An 18,559-nucleotide genomic window follows, 5' to 3' on the forward strand; every position below is an offset into this window, starting at 1 on the left:
GAAGAGGTAGCACACATACATAATTGAACACCAATGGGAAATTATATAAATCTGCTGTGTGCAGGTAAAGGAAAGCAACTGCAAACTTTTTTATTTATTAATTTCTTTATTTATTTGCATTTTGGTCAGCTATTGTATGTTAGTTGAATCATACAAGCTTTATTATTCAGTTTCCCCAGAAAAAAAGAGCGAAAAAAAAAACGTCTAATTCCAACATTACCCTATTGTTACTATTAAATCTGAAACGAGTTTCTTCAACTATCTCGAAAACTCATTTCTGCAGATACTGCCTTTAACCTGCCCACGGCAGAAGTCGGCATTGTGTCTCTGGTGATTCTTCAACGTTCTGAAATTTCTCTGAAAAGTATTTCTCCTCAATATCTTCCTCCAGGTGCTCAAGTGCCTGTGGTTTTAGTGGGCAACAAATCTGACTTGGAAATCCACAGACAAGTATCCCATGAAACAGCTGCACAGAAGGCATCAGAAGCTTTGAGTGGGTGTCCTTTCTTCGAAGCTTCGGCGAAGTTCGACATCAACGTCAAGGAAGTCTTCCTGGAACTTCTCCAAATTGCTCGTGAGCACGAAGAAGCTCAAGAAGCCATGCTGGAAGAGCAGGATCTTTTCCGAAGAAAGAGCCGTATGTCCAAAAGATTAAGTCGTAAACTCAGTTGTTTTAATAACATGGCTTTTGCCCTGAAAAAATCATCACCGAATAGATCTATGGCTGATGTCCATGACATACAGGATGTACGCAAAGAAAGTGAAAAACAAATTAAATGCACAAGAAATTTCAAAGAAAATCAAAAATGCGTTCTTATTTGAATGCAGACATTAACTATGGGAAGCTGGCTAAAAGCTAACGTTCAGGTTATTATTCTTTCATTATTTAATAACTCATAAAACTATCTTCTAGTTCAGCGTTTCTGAAATTGTTTTCCGCAGAACTCCAGGGTTCCACAGAGATCAATCAAAGGTTCCGTGTTCTTTTTTTAAAGTTTAAAATAGTCACTCAAAATTTTGATGAAACAAATCCTGAAAGAAGTACTAAGTCAGCATATTCCGAATAACAGATAAAATACCTAAACGAATTGAGGGTTATATACTCAATTTACAATTGTGGATTATTTTCAATGTATGAGCTGCGACTTTGTTAGTACAAGAATACGAAATTTGTATCAAAATGACATTTAATTATTATTTTTTTTAAAGTGATACTTTTAATGACAATAAGTACAATTTAGAATATTTTCCATTTTTATTGCTAGTAAGTCATTTTTGAATGTCACACTTAAACTAAATCATTGAAGATAAACCAGAGGTTTCATGAAAAAAGTAAATATTAAAAAGAGTTCCATTTATCAAAGAAAATTTGAAAAGCTGTTCTAGTTAAAGACTCTTAAATTCATTTGAAAATAAAACTGATCTTTTTCTGTTATACTGGTGGTTCAGTTCTTACAAAACGAGGCGTTGCTTAATATAGTGCGAAGTCTTGATTTGTGAAATTAAATTCGGCTCTGATTGAAGCAGGGAAGAGCTTATTGATAACATAAGACTGCAAATTTTTAAACAATGTTTAAACAAAATCTTCAGTATCGATAATCAGTACAAAAGAATTAAAATATGTCAGAACTCCAGTTATCCGCAATCTGACAGTCCGAATTGCTGGTAATCCGAATTTCATCGCTTTCAGAATTTCAGGAAAAAATAATTAAGAAGTTAACGTTCTGTAATTCGTAAAATAATAATTCTGTCGACACGCGCTGTTGTCTTTTTTTTGTCGCGAAGCACAAAAAGGACAACGGACAACAAAAAGAAACAACGGGTGATGAATCACCATCTCATGGGGCAGTTCTATTGGCTTCTAATGTGCAGCACTTCTTACGTACGCATATCATGTAAAAGTAACATTTCTTACATCTTACATTTATATATTTGAAAGCTTTTTTTTATAGTTTTTTTTCTCCAATTTTAAACATAAATGCAGTATTTAATTGAAGCGGATACTTTTTTCAGCGAAAATCCAGTTAGCCGAATTTTACATAACCCGAATGGGGTCCGGTCCCATATGATTGGAATAACTGTGCTTCTACTGTGTAATAGCTAATTTGGGAAGAAAGGAGCAACAGTTTAAAGTTGAGAGCTCTCTTTTTTTCTATAATAACATTAATTTTTTCTTATAGCATGTAAGTTTTCAGCCAGCTTCCTATTAAAAAAAATGTCTGCTCTAACGAGAAAGAAAAATGTATATAACTGATTTTAAGATAGTAAAATGAAACCGATATATTTTTAAAATGTTTAAATATACTTTTGTTAGGAAAATGAAATTTTAAACTAAGGCTTAATAACAAAATTTACATAGCTTGAAGAAAATGATATTTTTACTATCAAAATGCTTAAGAAAAATATTGCATTTTCTGAAAAAAAAAATGAAGTAGAAATTAGTAATTAGTTTTAAGATCAAGCCACAATTATAATTAGGATTTAAGATAAGGAGTACGAAGTGTTGAGAAGAAAGTGAACGAGGTTTTGACACTATGAGATGTATTTTTATGTTAATGTAAAAATACAAACTTTTCTCACTCCACGCTCAAAAATTTTAAGCATTTTCTAATGCTTTAGAAAGTAATTAAATCCATCCAAATTAGATACTTTCAAAGATACTTTCACTTTTAATGTAAAATAATTCAGTTTATTTATTTGAAAGATGATATAAACGAATTTGCTAGTTCAGCAATATGAAGACAAAACTTGTTAGAGTGAAAGGATTAATCCCATAAAATACTTCTCCCAAAACTATCCCGATAGTAAACACATATATTTTAAAGATATAACTGTAAAATTGCTTTTATCTCAAATCTTTATCGTACACATATGCTAAATCTCTTGATGAATTATAAGCTAACATTTTTGTCTGGCGATCTCTACATGCCAAAGGAGTAAAACGTCTGTTTGTATTGCTCCCACTGTATTTCCGGTTAGCTTTTGCTCAAATGCGGAAGCAAAAAAGATATTGAATATTTACTTACAAAGTTATTTAGCTTGCAGCTACAGATTGCATGCAGTGAAATACTGAACTGTTTAACAAAAAAGAGGGAACGTTTGAAGAAAATCTTGAAAAATGTAATGTTTTTTTAACAAAATGTGAACAATAATTAAGCTGAAAAATAAGTACAATTAGGGATACGTCATAAGATTTTTTTAAAAATTGCTTTAGTTTTATAAAGTTTATAAGAACAAATGGCAATGTTTTGTTTCATTGATATCACAGTTTTCAAAAAATACAAAATAAGTTTTCACTGACCTTCATGCTATTTATTGTGCTGATTTCAAAAACGGTCACTGTTTCTGCCCATCAGAACAGGTTTTTTTTTTTTAATCTGATTTTAAAAAATGATTTCTGTTTTTTCTAAAATTCTTCATCAAAAAAAATTCTTTTGAAAAATTTTGCATGCATAATCTGGCAACAGTGGTGTTTATTTTAAATATGTATAAAATAATCTTTTCTCGGTGATTCATTTTTATTCTTTAGCAATCAATTGTTTTTTTACTGATTTAAACAAATTAAAATTATTGTTGCCAGCTTGTTAACGTGATTTCAAATTCTTTACACCAAACTATAGTGCAGTTTTCTGGAAGGAAATTACCAACATACTATTGCAATCTTTTTTTTTTTAAAGTGTAACAAACACAAAATGAACGATTGCTCTATATAAGTATAATAATATGCATGCAAATATTAACTAGCAAAAAACAAAACAAAACGAAAAGGTTTTTATTTACACACGTCCCGTCTTCCTTGACATCTTCACTCCGAATCAAAATGTATTATGACAACTGTACATAATATCAATGTTGGCATAAAAAAAACTTGATTTTTTTTCAATGAAAAACTACCAATCGTTTTATTTACAAAACTTACGCTGAGAACGTCGGTTTTCTCTTCATCATTTCTTGATACGTTATTTTTAATACTTTGGCAAAACAGATGCAGCAAATGAAATATTTGATCCCCAATAAATGTGTAGGACACACTTGTAAAAATAATGTGTACGGAGCAGTATTAGGTGTTTCCTTGAAGCCGCACTTTCCTCCAAATTGTTTTCTGCAACACCATATAAGTATCTCAATGTCATCTTGTTACTCATAATGTAGTAGAAATGATACATGTCCCTTTAAAAAACATGTTCATTATTTTCAGCATCTCTAATATTACTTGTTTCCTTGCAACCCTTAAACTGCAGAAAAAAAAATCGAACTCATTATAAAAGAATAAGCAATGAATTTACTTAGAGTTATGGCAATGTCCATCCTATAATTGTCATGCAACACTATTTCGTCCCAAATAATTGTAAATTATAACAGCGTGGTTTCGTAAGCCCCGTTAGGTGTTCATAAGCACATGAAAATAGCTATCAATTCTAATAAATAGTAAAAGGAAAGAAAAAAAAGTAACAAATGCAAGCTTTACCTTTTTTGTTCAGAATAAAAAAATTGTGTTGTGCAAAATTATCATCATTTAATATTGTTAGCAAATTGTTTGCAAAAAAATGTATTCAATACATTTCATAGTAACTTTCCTAGCCTCATTGACATTCAGCGTTAATACAATACTTATTTGTCAGAGTCTGGCTTCTAAAGAGACTCACTTTTGAACAACTTTCCTTCACACAATATTTCCACCTATCGAAATGAATCATCCTAATTCGCGTACGTTTTTCTGAAAAAAGGCTTTCGAAATCGTCTTCCAAGTAATCACAATGACGTAATGTCGTCATCATGAAGAATAACTTTCTCAGTTGTCATGGCAAAAAGTCAGTTGCTTCAAAGAATAAAAGCAATTTAACCTATAACGCCTCTAAAAGCGTTATAAATTGACCTTTTTCACTCCAGATAATCTATAAGCACAATTTCTTCTCATATTTTGCTTCCCCTCGTTAAATCTGGTCTTGCTAATTTGATAATTCTATAGAAAAGGAAAATCCCAAAAAGGGTCTTCAGGATGGAAAATGTCAAATGAATTCTTCCAACTGAAGGAACTAAATGCCTAACTATTCACTCATAATGTGACATAAGCTTAATGTGAACAAAATTTAATGTTAATCATGAATGTATGTGTACATAAAGCATTCCTTCTTTGGTCCTAATATTCAGAGCTATTTTTACTTTTCTAAAAATCAACGCACTTTACAAAGGTGCGGTGACAATTAACAAGACAATTAAAAATTACAACAGAGGAATTGAAGATTAATTCATGTTACTGGTATTCCTAACTTTGCTTACTTCTTTCAGCTTTTGAATAAAAGTATTCTTAATACTGCAATAAGCATGCTTAGACGTTTCAAATACTTAATACACATCGACATTTCACATTAATGGTCAATTTAAAAAAAATAGAACTACTTTAAATGATTATTAGCCGTATTACAATTGTTTACGAGATTCAAAAGAAATTTTCTTTGAGCAGCTTTTTAGGAGCTTCAATATGCAGCAAAAATCAAAAGCTTATGACCTTTTTTCGTTGAGATGTCCCAAACTTATAATTTTATTTAAAATCTTTATATATTAATAGGCAAGCCGTTTTCTTTCGGTACCATTTTCTAGCCTGTTTGTAAACCATTTTCTTCATTCCTTTTTTGTTCAGTATCTATCGTCGAGTTTTAGTGTCATCAATAAAAATTTTTGAAATAGAACGCTAACTAACGGAGATATTAATTAAAAACGGATTTTCGTCCTAAATGGCCCTTTTCTACGAGCATGGATGGTCCTTTTTTTTTAAATTTGATATGATTGGAAAGGTCTTTAAAAAATACTCCAAACGAAGAAACTGTCAGGGAGCCTAGGGTCCAATAACCTAAATCCACTAGAAAAGAAGTTATTAGCGTTTTTATAGTTAGCGAAGCTCAAAAATTTTAATTTTGACTATTTTTCTTTGTTGAAATTCATTGTTGGAAGCGTGAAACATTATGTTTTAATTGATTTTTTTTAACCGCTGTGAAAAATGCGTTTTAATACTTCGAGCTTGGAATGGTTTGGAAAGCTCGTAAAAAATATTTTGAAACACGTTTAACCCGGTTTTACCGTTCGAAAACGCTAACCCGCTAAATTGATTAGAAAAAGCGCTAAAAGCAATTAAAAGTCAATGAAAATTCATTTTTATTTGCTTTTTCAAGCGACATAGAATGGAGATGTTGCAGGATAATATTGTCTTGCCATTTCTCACTTGAGCGTAAAAAAATTAAATTCTTGCATTTGTTTTTATTATTGAAGCTTATGATGCAACTACAGGCATTTAAATTAAGTTTTCGCAATTTTTATATTTAAACAAATCATTTTCTGAAGGGAGGAAGGACTTTCAGTTTTGATAAAGTCACCTTCTGAAAAAAGAAAAAAACATGCACACGGCTCCCAATAATACCTGCATGTTTTACCACCCTAAACAGATCTCAAGGTGAAACTTTTGATAAATTAAGCGCATTATTACGACGTCCAGTGCTTTCGCATGGACAATTATATGTTGCCCATTTGACTGTTGGAAAAGTTATATTTCTAACGGCAAAGTTCATGCCTACTTTTACAAAGAATATTGTTTGTACAGAAGTTTTACGTATTAAAGGAATTTTGCGGTACCATTTCATTCAGGAAGACTTCCATAATTGTGAAATTGGCGAACTTTATCCATTGCTGTCAAATGTTTGGCACCAATGCGAGGACGAGATACATATTTCTTTTGCATTCGTAAAAAACGAGTTAAGAAATGTCTATTTGAAAGGAGCTGACTACGAATGAAGTCCCTCTTTAAGGTGGGGTTCATTAAATTGTAACCGTTCGTGACAAAGGGGGAGGAAATAATTGGCAAAAGGTACATACAATGGGGAGAATGTGACATAAAGCCTTTTTTTGATAAGAACGTTTATGAAAACAGTGTGACACGTGGTAAAGGGAAGAGGGTGTATGGTGAAGGGTAAAACTTTGTGACAAAAGGGAGAGGGATCAAAATTTTTGAAAAGTGCATTAGTCGGTTATCCCTTAAACCGTAAACAAATCACAAATTCAATTTTTTAAAATAAAATTGTACTATTATTGCGACGTGCAGTGTTTTTGCATGGACAATTTTTAATGTAGCAAGTACACTTCGTTAACTTAATTGTTTGAAATTTTATATTTCTAGTGGCAGAAGTCAATGCAACTTACTCAATAATATTAAACTTTTTAAAGGAAATATTGTTCATGCAGAAGTTTTACGTACAATCTGAGTTTTGTAGAATCATTTCATTCGGGGAGACTTCGATATTTGGAAAATTGGCGCTCTACATCTATTGGCGTCAAATTTTTGGCACCAATTGCAGCGCGAGAAATTTTTTCTTTGCATACGTAAATTAAGAGTAGGGAAATATATATTTGCATACGGTTACCACAGAAAAGAGACAGTCCACGAGTGAAGTCCCGCTTTAAGTCGGGGTTCACGAAATAGTAATAGTTAGCGACAAGGGAGAGGAAAGAAATGACAAGAGGGACATACAATAGGGGGAATGTGAGAACAAGCCTTTTTTTTAATAGGAACGTTTACGAAAAACAGTGTGACATCAGTTACGCACCGTCCTTAACCATAAACAAATCCCAAAGACGGCCCTTTTTTTAAATTGTACTATTATTGCGACGTCTAGTGTTTTCGAATGGGCAGTTATATGTTGCCACGAATAGAGTTCGTTCATTTGTTACTTGGAATTTTATATTTCTAATGACGATGTCAAAGCAAATTACTCAATAATAGTAGACGTTTTATAAGTAATATTGTTCACACAGAAGTTTTACGTATGAACTGAGTTTTGATGCTTCATTTCTTCCGTGAAAATTTCGAAAATTGGATAATTGGCATTTTTTTATCCATTGACGTGAAATTTTTTGTTTCCAATGCCTTTTCCTTTGCATGCGCCTCTACAAACAGTAGAGAAATGTCTATTTGCATAGGGTTAGCACAAAGCAACATGGTATCCAAAATAAAATTATTCAAGTCAAGAATTTGACGAGCGCACCAATTTCTCAATGGGGTTGTTTCCTTCAGTCCAAAATACTACTTTTAGTCACTAAAATTGATAAAATACGCAAAAATAAATAAATAAATAAATAAATAAAAAATAAATAAATAATAAATAAATAAATAAAAAATTAAAATAACGTGGAGCCAGGAAAAACTTTTATTTTTCCAACAGTTATTTTTATTAATTTTTTTTAAATGTCCGATTTTTGAAATAAGGCGTGGTCTTTATGACGTGACAAGTGTTTTGGCGTGCTATTCCATTGCCGCGGTAAATGTCTACGCTTTGCTGTCAACCGCGTTTCTAGGTTATGATAATAAACAATGTGCGCTAATGGCATCAGTGAATGGCATTTCATCGCTTTTCATGCCATGTGCAGAAGCGTAAGAAATGAATTTCAATCTGCGCACCGATTAAAATAATTGTTAAAAAAAAATTTTTCAAATTATTTAAAAAATAGTTAAAACCCTTGTTTTTAAGCATGCTCTTTCAGAAAAAAATACTTTTAAAATTTCGGAAACGACCCCATTGCCGAACTATCCTCTTTCGAGATTAACAGACAAAAAGCAAAATTGGAATAAATTATTACTGTTTGGTATTGTGTGTACACATAAAAATTGTATGTTTCCAAATATGCAGTAAACATGAGTAAGAGTAGAAATAAAAATGTTGGAAATAGTTAAATTCATACAAGTTTTCCCAAATATTCATTCATAAATATGGTCGAATTTTGACCACTGGACGAACACTAGTTTAAGTAAAAGCGGAGCTAATTTTGGTTTTCAACTATGATTACGTGCGATAGCTTCCTCAGTTGATGACTATTTTGTGCCAAATGTCATTCCAATCTGTCAAGTAATAAAATTTGAGTGACAAAGTGCCAGATCAACGATTATTCCAAACCGGGGCAAATCTTGAAACTGCTGCCCTTACTTATCGTTCTTCGGTGTTTTATATTGTGTTTCAACGAAAGAAACACAAAAATAGGGTGATTTTTCCAATCCCAAAAGTTGTCGTCTGCGGAAATCTCCCCGGTTTGTTCCTCCTATATCCGGCACTGTTGTACAGAACATAGAGTAACAGAAATCCGCAGGCCCGTGTTCAGATTTTCATAAAGGGATGGGTTTTAACCTCACCTGTGTGTGTGTGGGGGGGGGGTATTCAATCCCTCACAAGCTTTAGTTTTAATACAAACTGCCGATCGCAGTATGGCGTTTATAAACCTGAAAGGACTGCTGTACCTCCCTCTCCCGCCTAGAAGGATAACTCTGGCTGCACAAGTGACCAAAACATTCCTTCATTCAACAGGTTCACTTTAATCAAGCCATGTTAATTTCTTTTGCATTAAATCTGTTTACTATGTGGTATATTGCAAAAAGAGGTACAAATTCTCCACAAATTATTTTATAATGTAGAATGTATATCAGGTTTTATGTTCTGAAATAATGCTTAGTAAAATAAACAAGAAAGAGCCTATTACAGATGCAAATTACATTACCAAACACTATCACTAATGCAGGTTCATAGCTGCAACATATGCCGAATTCATCATAACCTCCTTACAATACGCAATAAGAATGCTTTGCATTAGCAGATCATTCAGCTGTTCTTCTACTATATTTTTTCCAAAATATTATTTCAGTTGATAAAACTCTAACAGTTGTAAATTGCAGAAAGACTTCAGCGAAAAAGGTTATAAAAAATACTATAAAAAACGCTGCATGCAAACTTTCACATTAAAGTTAATTTATGTCAAATATTCATTTTTTTCATTAAACTTATTTTTCCTCAATGGATGCGGTTTAACCCCTAAAACCCTCCCCTTGGACACAACCCTGCAGAAATGTATATATATTCATTCGTACAGACATTCATGTATACGCACAACTAGTTCCCTTATATATGTACAGAAATACGTATACATGTTCGTTTAAGCCTCAGGGTAAAAAATAATACTTCAACGTATTAAACGATCTTTGTTCTCTATTTTGAGTTGAAACCTAACTATACCAATGGAAATTTGTTAAAAGCTGTAACCGTCCGTATTTTTCTTAAGAGCTGTATATTCATACAATTCGACTTCCTTTAATGCTAATCCCTTAATGAGAATGTAAAAAATGTGTCTCATTTCCTGAGCAAGTGACTGTGTGTAAATGCAAGCTTACCTCAATTCGTATGCCATGCGTCTTATTCTGTGAATAAGTTATTGAACACAAATGAGCTGTAAGGACTATTTTCTCAACGTCTAGTAATTTGTGAAAAAGACTTTTGAATAAATCAAATCCAACGAGTTATGATTCATATTAATATTGTTGAATAATGTTAAATGCTTATTCGTCCTATCCGTGAGAATTGTGTAAAAATTATATGCACTTATATGTTGTGTACCGATGACAATCAAATTGTATCTTCCTAAACTTCCTCCAGAGTATGCTAAATGTTGATATTTTTAAATGGGAGAAGAAAGAATGAAAGCCATTAAATTTGCTGTCAAAAACTTGTTTGCACTGATTATAATTTTATGCAGTAAAGAATGAATTAAGCACTTTAAATTCTATTATTATGCAACAAACCTAATCTTTTTTATGACACTCTAAACTTTAACGTGCGCAAATGTTTATTGTTAAGCGTGTTATTAATCAATTCAGGTGAGATTCAAGTACAATTCTCTTCATATGCTTGGTACTTTTGCTGACTATGCTTTGTTAATACATAATGAAGCAGTATAACTGAACCCCTATAACTTTATTTAAAATTACAACTGTTACGAGCTCGTCTCTCTTTTCGTAGTATTTTTGATATGTTTTTTATTTGGGGGGGGGGATTAAAAGAAGTGCTTAAATCTGCTTTCATGCCTAAATCTATTACTCATCCAAGCCCATTAAAAATTCCTTAAATTTAGCTTAAAACCTTCTAGTCATACAATGATTTTCATGACACTTTATTTATTAAACTATTGCATATTATTCCGTATCAAACTAAAAGTTAGCAAATTCACATACCAAAACGAGAAAAAATGTAATAAAGTGTTATGTTTATGCATATGTGTTAAAAATATTTGCTGCTCCCAAATGTGAATATATAAAGGTAGAGGTATGTGAAAAATGTTTGAAAGTCTTACCAGTCAAGTTCTTAATCAGTGAACTATTTACGATTAATATTAATCGACTATCTTCACAGCAACAGAAAAAGAAATTGAAAGTTGTTACTACCAGATTATTTAAAAAAATATTTTAGTCATTCTATTTATTATATAATATTTTAGTCATACGCATTATTAGAACCCATATAATTAGGACCTAAACAATTCATTCAGTCACTCATAGCAAAAAACACGATTTAAAAAATAAATTTTAAAAAATTTAAATGCTTAAAAAGAAAACTTCAGTTATAATTAAACAAATTTGTTTTCATGTCCTACTTTCGTTTGCTTTCTCATTCTTTACTGCATAGATTAAGAAGTATATTTGTCTTCAAACTGCATGTACTTAGTGCACTTTCTAACCTAAATCATGCGTTGTGAATATATTTTTCGTATGTGTAAAACACAGAATGGTACATTGTCTCAAGAAATGATGATTGTTGTACGTGTTTTGTGTTTTAACGGAACTAAACATGAAAAAATAAATATTTGTGAAAAAAAGAGTTGTGTCTTTTATTAATTGCAGATGCAACTAAACTTTTAAAAACATTTTTTTTAGTTAAAAAACCCCCATCTGATATTGGAATACTACACACACACACACACATATATAGTCGCCTCAGAGCAACAGTAGGATATCTTAGTGTTATTTCTGGGATTAGATGTCTTAGCGTTGCCCTGAGGTGACGATATATAAAGTGGCTCCCAAAAGTGTTCGTACACTTTGAAATTTTTTAGTAAAACCAAAATAACGCGAAACTGAATTCGAATATGAAGTCCAATATTTTTTCACATCATTCCTATGTAATTCTAAATAAAACCCAGTAGGTTTTTCAAAATATTGACGGATCTTCTTTTTGAAATGGGCCAAAAAACGAGGAGACAGAAAAATAACACGCCCCAAAAGTCATCGTACAGTCAAATATTTTCGAATAAATTCATGATTAAAATTGTCATTTGTCGTTTTTTATTATTATTTTTTAAATGTGTTGACCCTTAAAAGTCACTTGGCTTTAATTTTTTTGTTTATTTATTCCCTAATATTTTGCTTGTTGCTTTAAAATGGCTGGTATTCGTAAAAAACAACAAACACCATTCGAAATTTGTATTTTTTTCCTCACAGAACCCATAAATTGGTTTGAAATGTCTCTAAATTAGTCAATTTATTCCATTCTGTAGTAAAGTGCTTGCTAAAAGGCTTTAAAGAAAATAATTGGACCGAAAACAAGATAAGAAAAGTTCAACCGACAAAGCTAACAAAGCGTGAACGGAGATTTACAGATAAAAAAAAATATCAAAAATACACATCTGAGTGCTGTAAAAGTTTCTGCAAAATTTAATGAAAATATTTACATTTAATTTTCACCTAAAATTGTTCGCCAAGTTCTTAGATTAGTTGGATTAAATGGGACCTCTTCCCTTAGAAATTTGCTTGTTCGTGCGAAAAACAGAAATCTTACACTTTTCTTCACAAAATCAATAACAAATAAGCTCAAAACGTTTTGGAATAAAATCTTACTTACAGATTTAAAAAAAATCAACATTTTTGGTTAAATTTTTGTGTACTTGAAAAAAGAAGAAACCACGAGAAACTTAATCTTAACAACTTAGTTGGATCAGTTAATTAAGACGGTGAAGGTGTTCTTGTGTGAGGGTGCATATCAGCATCAGGACTTGGTAGTTTGAAATTTTTTATGAAATAATGAATCATGCTGTTTGTTTAAATCTTTTTAAAAACAACTTTGAAATCTTGGACCAAAAATTTGGTTATCGGAAACAAATTTGTTTGTTTTTTTTTTTTTTTTTTTAAATCAAGATAACGATAAGAAGCACACTGTTTTCAACGTTTGCGTCTTGTGCCTTGAAAATCGTTCAAAAATTTCGAAAATATCCCCTCAATCTCCAGATTTGAACCTAATGTAACATATTTAAAAATATTTGGAGACTAGATTACGAATATATGGCTTTCAAACGAAAAGAGATCTAGAAACAGTAATCCTCGAAGTGTGGTTGAACACTTACTCAGAAATACAAAATATATATTTACATATTTACACGAAAAAAAAAAAGAAGAAGAAGAAAATTTTGAAATCAATTCACAGACGTTCAAAAGCTGTTGTGGATGTTGAATAATATTTTACTAAATAATAATTTAATAAAAAAGTAAATTATTCAATAATATATAAACATTTTTTAAAGACTTTTGTGACATAAAATTTCCGGCACTTTTTGGATTTTGCTTTTTAAAAAATTAGGTTTTAAGATTTCAATAATATTTTTTATGTAGTTTTGTTAAAAATTAATCAGCTCTTATGATTAAATACCTATTCCTAAAAATTAATTCTAACCAATGGACCTATTTCATTGAAAGTCGTATGTGTACGAACACTTTCGGGAGCTACTGTATATACAGGGTGTTCCGTTTTAACGTGCAAGACCTTTATTTTCGCAACCGTTAGTCTTAGATGTTGTACTTCCAACTGCAAAAATGTTCAAAATCAGATGCAGAGTTAAGATATTGAAAGTTTAAAGAAAAAATAAAAATGAGTCATAAAATACGAATAATAACTTTTTATAGGGGAAACCCGGCTAAAGTGGATACCCCGGGCAAAGCGAATTTTGCCTATAACTCCCAAATAATTAGTTGGCCGACAGCCGTGTTGTCATAGCAACAGTCGCCTGTTGCCGCTCCGTGAACGGCATACACGTCGGGACGAGTTCGCGTCACGCGACGCCAGTGACCGAACAAAGTATGTTTTGGGGAAAACAATATTAGTTTACAGAGTTTAGTGTTTCATCTATAACTTTAATACTATTTGTGACATGTTCTTAATAATGACTAGGATTTGATGTACGATTATGTAGCTTTCAACTATCCTTAGACGACGAGTTTAGATGCTCTGAATTTGTAGTAATCTTTAGTTACCTGAAAAATGTACCTGAAGGGCAAAGCGGATTGGGCAAAGTGGATACCATATTCACTATGCCCGGTCATGCAAGTAACTTCATCCGAACCTGGACGTTCTTCAATTTTAAGATCTCAAGACAATGCTACCATTGCAGACCGCCCTTATACTCCCAAGGGACCTAAACAATGGAATATGTCCAAGGCAATGATGTTCCCTCCGCTTCACCCAAACCTGGATGTGCTAAGAACTACTACAGTCCTTCAGTTTTATAGCCCATTTCTCAGCCTGCTGAAGCAATAACAACACGTAAGCTAAAGCTACAGAGATCTACACTCCAGACAAGTATTCTAGTAAAGGACAATCAGAGACAAAAATTTGAAAAATCAAAAAAGACTGTCATGAAGTAACTAGATGATGTTTCGACTAAAGCTTCTCAAAAGACTTTTAAAAAGACCACTACCAAAAAGACCTCTGGCACAAAACATAGGACTGCATAAGAGAATGATAAAAAGAATGGAGTAAAGAAATTTGATGATGTAAGGTGCATTTTCTCTGAGGAAATGTTCATTGAGAAAGATGATCGGCCAACGGATACAATGTGTATTTGTACTCAGTGGTGTCATAAAAAGTTTTCAGCATTCAAAAATAGTAATAACTTTCATTGTGATAACTGCAATAATTAGTATATTGTAGCAGAAAAATGTTTTTTTTTTTTTTTTAATATGCTCCTAAATTTTGGATATTGACTGTTTTTAGTTTAATTTCGCTGTTTGTTATAATAATTAGTATTGTATGTTTTTTTTTTTTTTTTAATATGAGCCCTTAATTTTCGATGCTTGTTTTCTTTTTAAGATCTATTTCTTTGTTTGTAATCACTACAATACTTAGCATTGTTGCAAAAAAATGTTTTTTTTTTAATATGCTCCTTTAATTTTAGACGTTTATTTTATTTTTAAATTCAATTTCTTTGTTTGTAATAGCTACAATAATTAGCATTGTAGCAAAAAAATGTTTCTCGGATATCTTTCTTTAGTTTTTGATGGTTATTTTATTTTTAATGTTTAGCTTTATGGAAAATAATGTTGGTGTTCGCTTTGCCCTGGTACCGAATTCACTTTACCCGGGGTGTTGGGCAAAGTGGATATTTATGCCATTGTTGAAAACTGGCCTTATATCTAATAGTGTAATTAATATTAAGGACAACTATTACTGCATTACGTAAGTTCATTAAATGAAGAATGATTATACACAGTTGTTTCAATTTCCAAAATAATAACTAAACGACAATAATCAAGAAAAGCTTAAGGTATTCACGTTGCCCGGGTTTCCCCTACGGGCCCCCAGATCTCCTGAGTAATCTTTAGGGAAATAATCTCCATTGAAAAATAATTCCAACACAAAAAAATTTGAAATTAGTATGACCAATATTCACCGAGATATGAAACGCAGCATTTTGTGATTTAGACCACTTTTTTCTCGCCGTCAATAGCACCTTTTTAGGGAAAATATAGCGGTTAGCAAGTGCTTAAAATGATATGTGTGCATAGAGTGTAGTTTTTCAAATTCTTCGAGGTTTTGTAGCGTGTTTTTGCGTATCACGGCATAACAGTTGCATGAATTTTTGAATAGCAATGAAAAATATAAATACTTTTTTTTCTTACTTCGACGACCTGTCATTTTTCTGAAAGGGCGATAAGTTCCAATCTCATCTTCTATATGGTCCCTTAAAACTTCGAAATGGAATTTCTCCTTGAATTTTGGTCGCACAAATGTCAAGTTTTTTGTGTCAATAATAGTTTTCAGTGGAGATTATTTCCCTAAGTAATAGTTAAAGGACCTAAGGCCCGTATAAAAAGTTAAATTTTATATTTTTTGACTCATTTTCATTTTTTCTTCAAATTTCAATATCTTAACTTTGCATCTGATTTTGAACATTTTTGCAATTGAAAGTTTTCATCTAGGACTAACGGTTGCGAAAATAAAGGTCTTGCAGGTTAAAACGGAACACTCTGTATAAAACAACCAGTGACGCAAACAAGAGTTATTCAAAAGGGATTCACCATTCTCATATCATATTCCAACACGCCGCCAAACATATTCTTTTATTTTATCGATTGTCAAGAGCAAAAACCAGTGGAAAAAAATATTGAGTAATTACTTGACTTTAGTTAATGAAATTTAATAATAAAAATACTTAATAAAAATACAGAAAGTCTAAGAATGAATGTATTTAAATCTCTCATAATTAAAAATAAAAACAGCGAAGCAAAATCTTCATAATGGAAAAATTTATGTTACCATTCAATTTGATTTTGTAGGGAAGAAAGTGGTTTAAAATAATTTTTTTTTTCGTTTATTAAATCTCAAATTATTGTTTATCTTCCCTCCATTTATTTTACACACTATATACATAGGATTATCTTCAATCAATAAAATTCAAGGGCGATGGGAGGAATCCGAACCCCTTGGACCCTCCCCTTGTGTGTGCCACTGATAACAGCGGTTGGGTCAAACAACTGTAAAACATTTCGTTGCAGAGGTTGTATTTAAAAAAAATTATCATGACACACTGGTACACTTATACTGATATCCAAAAGTTAAGCACAGTTCATAAAATGCGAAAAAATGTTAGTAGTTCCAATCAAAATTGTCAATATTAGTACAGAGAATCGTTATTGGGAATGCAGAAAACTTTACAGTCGACGCCTCCAGCTTCCTCGGTACTGTCCGACGTCGAAAGCCGCGACTAGCACCGTTGAACGGTTCTATTTTAAAAAGAGGTGAGAGTTTGATTAAGAAAATGCACCATGGCAGCATTTCTGCTTTACCGATAAGGAAGGGGAACAAATTAAAAAAAAAAAAAAAAAAAACCTCAACTCAAAGCACCACCTCTAATAAACGAATCTAACGGAACACACACACACACACACACACACACACAAAACCCCTCACATTCGTTATTTCTCTTATCAGTATCTCCCCTATTTTGATTAAATCAGAAGCAACCTGCCGCATGCGCATATTCGAGGAAGGTCGCGGTTTAAAATATCAAACAGTACTCCTCAAGATCCCTCTTGTGGAAGCAACCAAGAAGATGAATCGATTATTTCAGAAAGGGCATAAGTTCAACTAATGCAACTTTTCAAGAATCAACAAAAGTGATTATTTCATTCAGAAATAAATTCCTTGAAAAGTCTTATGACTATTCTAGCCACAAGTAGGGTAATTACCTCACCTTAAATTACGTTTCATTTCGTCACTGAAATTTATTATTATTATTATTATTTTTTATTTGGACTTATGCCCTTTCTGCAATAAACATCCTGAAAGACAAGTTTAGAGTGATGTAAATCAAGTGAAACAGATTTGTTTCAAACTGATTTATGATAATAAAAAATAATTAGTGAAGTCCGTATTCATAAATTCATTATTTTAAGAAAATACATCGTGTATTTTCTTCTTCCTCTCGTCTTATGGAAGTTTTTTTCTTTCCTTTTCTTGTCTATTTTTGTGCACCAAATTCGATGTACATATTACAATGACTATGTTCAAAATTGCACTGAATAATCATCTTGATATTTGTTATTTCTTCCAACAATATGAAAATTTTTCCTTTATACTCAATAGGCAAAGGTAGTTCAGCCGACAAGCGTTACTTTGCAATATTGTCTTGAAAACCGTCTATAAAAAAGCTAGCTTGAAACCGTTCCTTTGATGTTCTATCGAATATAGTATAAACATCATGAATGTTGATAATTGAAAACATTTGTCGCCCAGTAGAATCTTTTTCCAAAATCTCAATTTGTGATATAAGTCCTCTTAAAAAATAAAAGGCACCTGTTTTAGCAGCTACAAATTTCATTGTTTTCAACAGCTGTGGTGGTGAATCTTAATGCAATTTCAAAATTTCATTTATAAGAGATTGGATTTCACATGGTAATACTTTGTCATATTAGTTTATAAAATTCGTTTTACTGTTCTAAAATCTCGGTCGCAAAGGAAAAACGAATGTCCTCTCAAAGGAAAGTCATCAGCAATCTTGTTAAGTTTCTTCAGTGTTATTTCTGGAAGTCTCCTGGAGTGTTGTTCTTATTTCAACCAGCATATAATCTCACTGAAAGCATACATTTTTTTCGCATTTCCTAGAGTGCTGTTAATAAAACCAATAAGAAATTAACAAATTTCATTCCGATTTCGTGATTTCGCATCCCCCCCCCAACCCCCGAATTGATGAACCTACCATTACCGAAATTATGCTGGATCAAAAGAGTTATTAGTTTTTGCTTCATTACACCAAAAATTCTAGTTTTTCTACGATCTTGCCATTGCGTCTTACTATTTCTTCATTTGCGTTTAGTGCAGAAAGGGCACTTATGCCCTTTCTGCACTAAACGAAAAATGTGACCCGAAATAAAATGCTTATGAAGTGCCATACAAGGATTGACTTCCCTGCTACACTAGTCGATGTCTCT

The 18,559-nt window shown here is 31.9% G+C and overlaps 1 protein-coding gene across 1 annotated transcript in view; it reads left to right on the plus strand.

Moving 5' to 3' along the window:
* Nucleotides 1-18,559, plus strand: part of LOC129217317 (ras-related protein Rap-2a-like) — a 109,793-nt gene that overhangs the window by 80,205 nt on the left and 11,029 nt on the right. The window contains exon 3 of the mRNA XM_054851600.1: nt 392-637. Within this exon, the coding sequence (XP_054707575.1) occupies nt 392-637 (246 nt within the window). The remainder of the gene's footprint in view (nt 1-391; nt 638-18,559) is intronic.

Source organism: Uloborus diversus, chromosome 1 (genome assembly GCF_026930045.1).
Source record: "Uloborus diversus isolate 005 chromosome 1, Udiv.v.3.1, whole genome shotgun sequence".
NCBI classification, from domain to species: Eukaryota; Metazoa; Arthropoda; class Arachnida; order Araneae; family Uloboridae; genus Uloborus; species Uloborus diversus.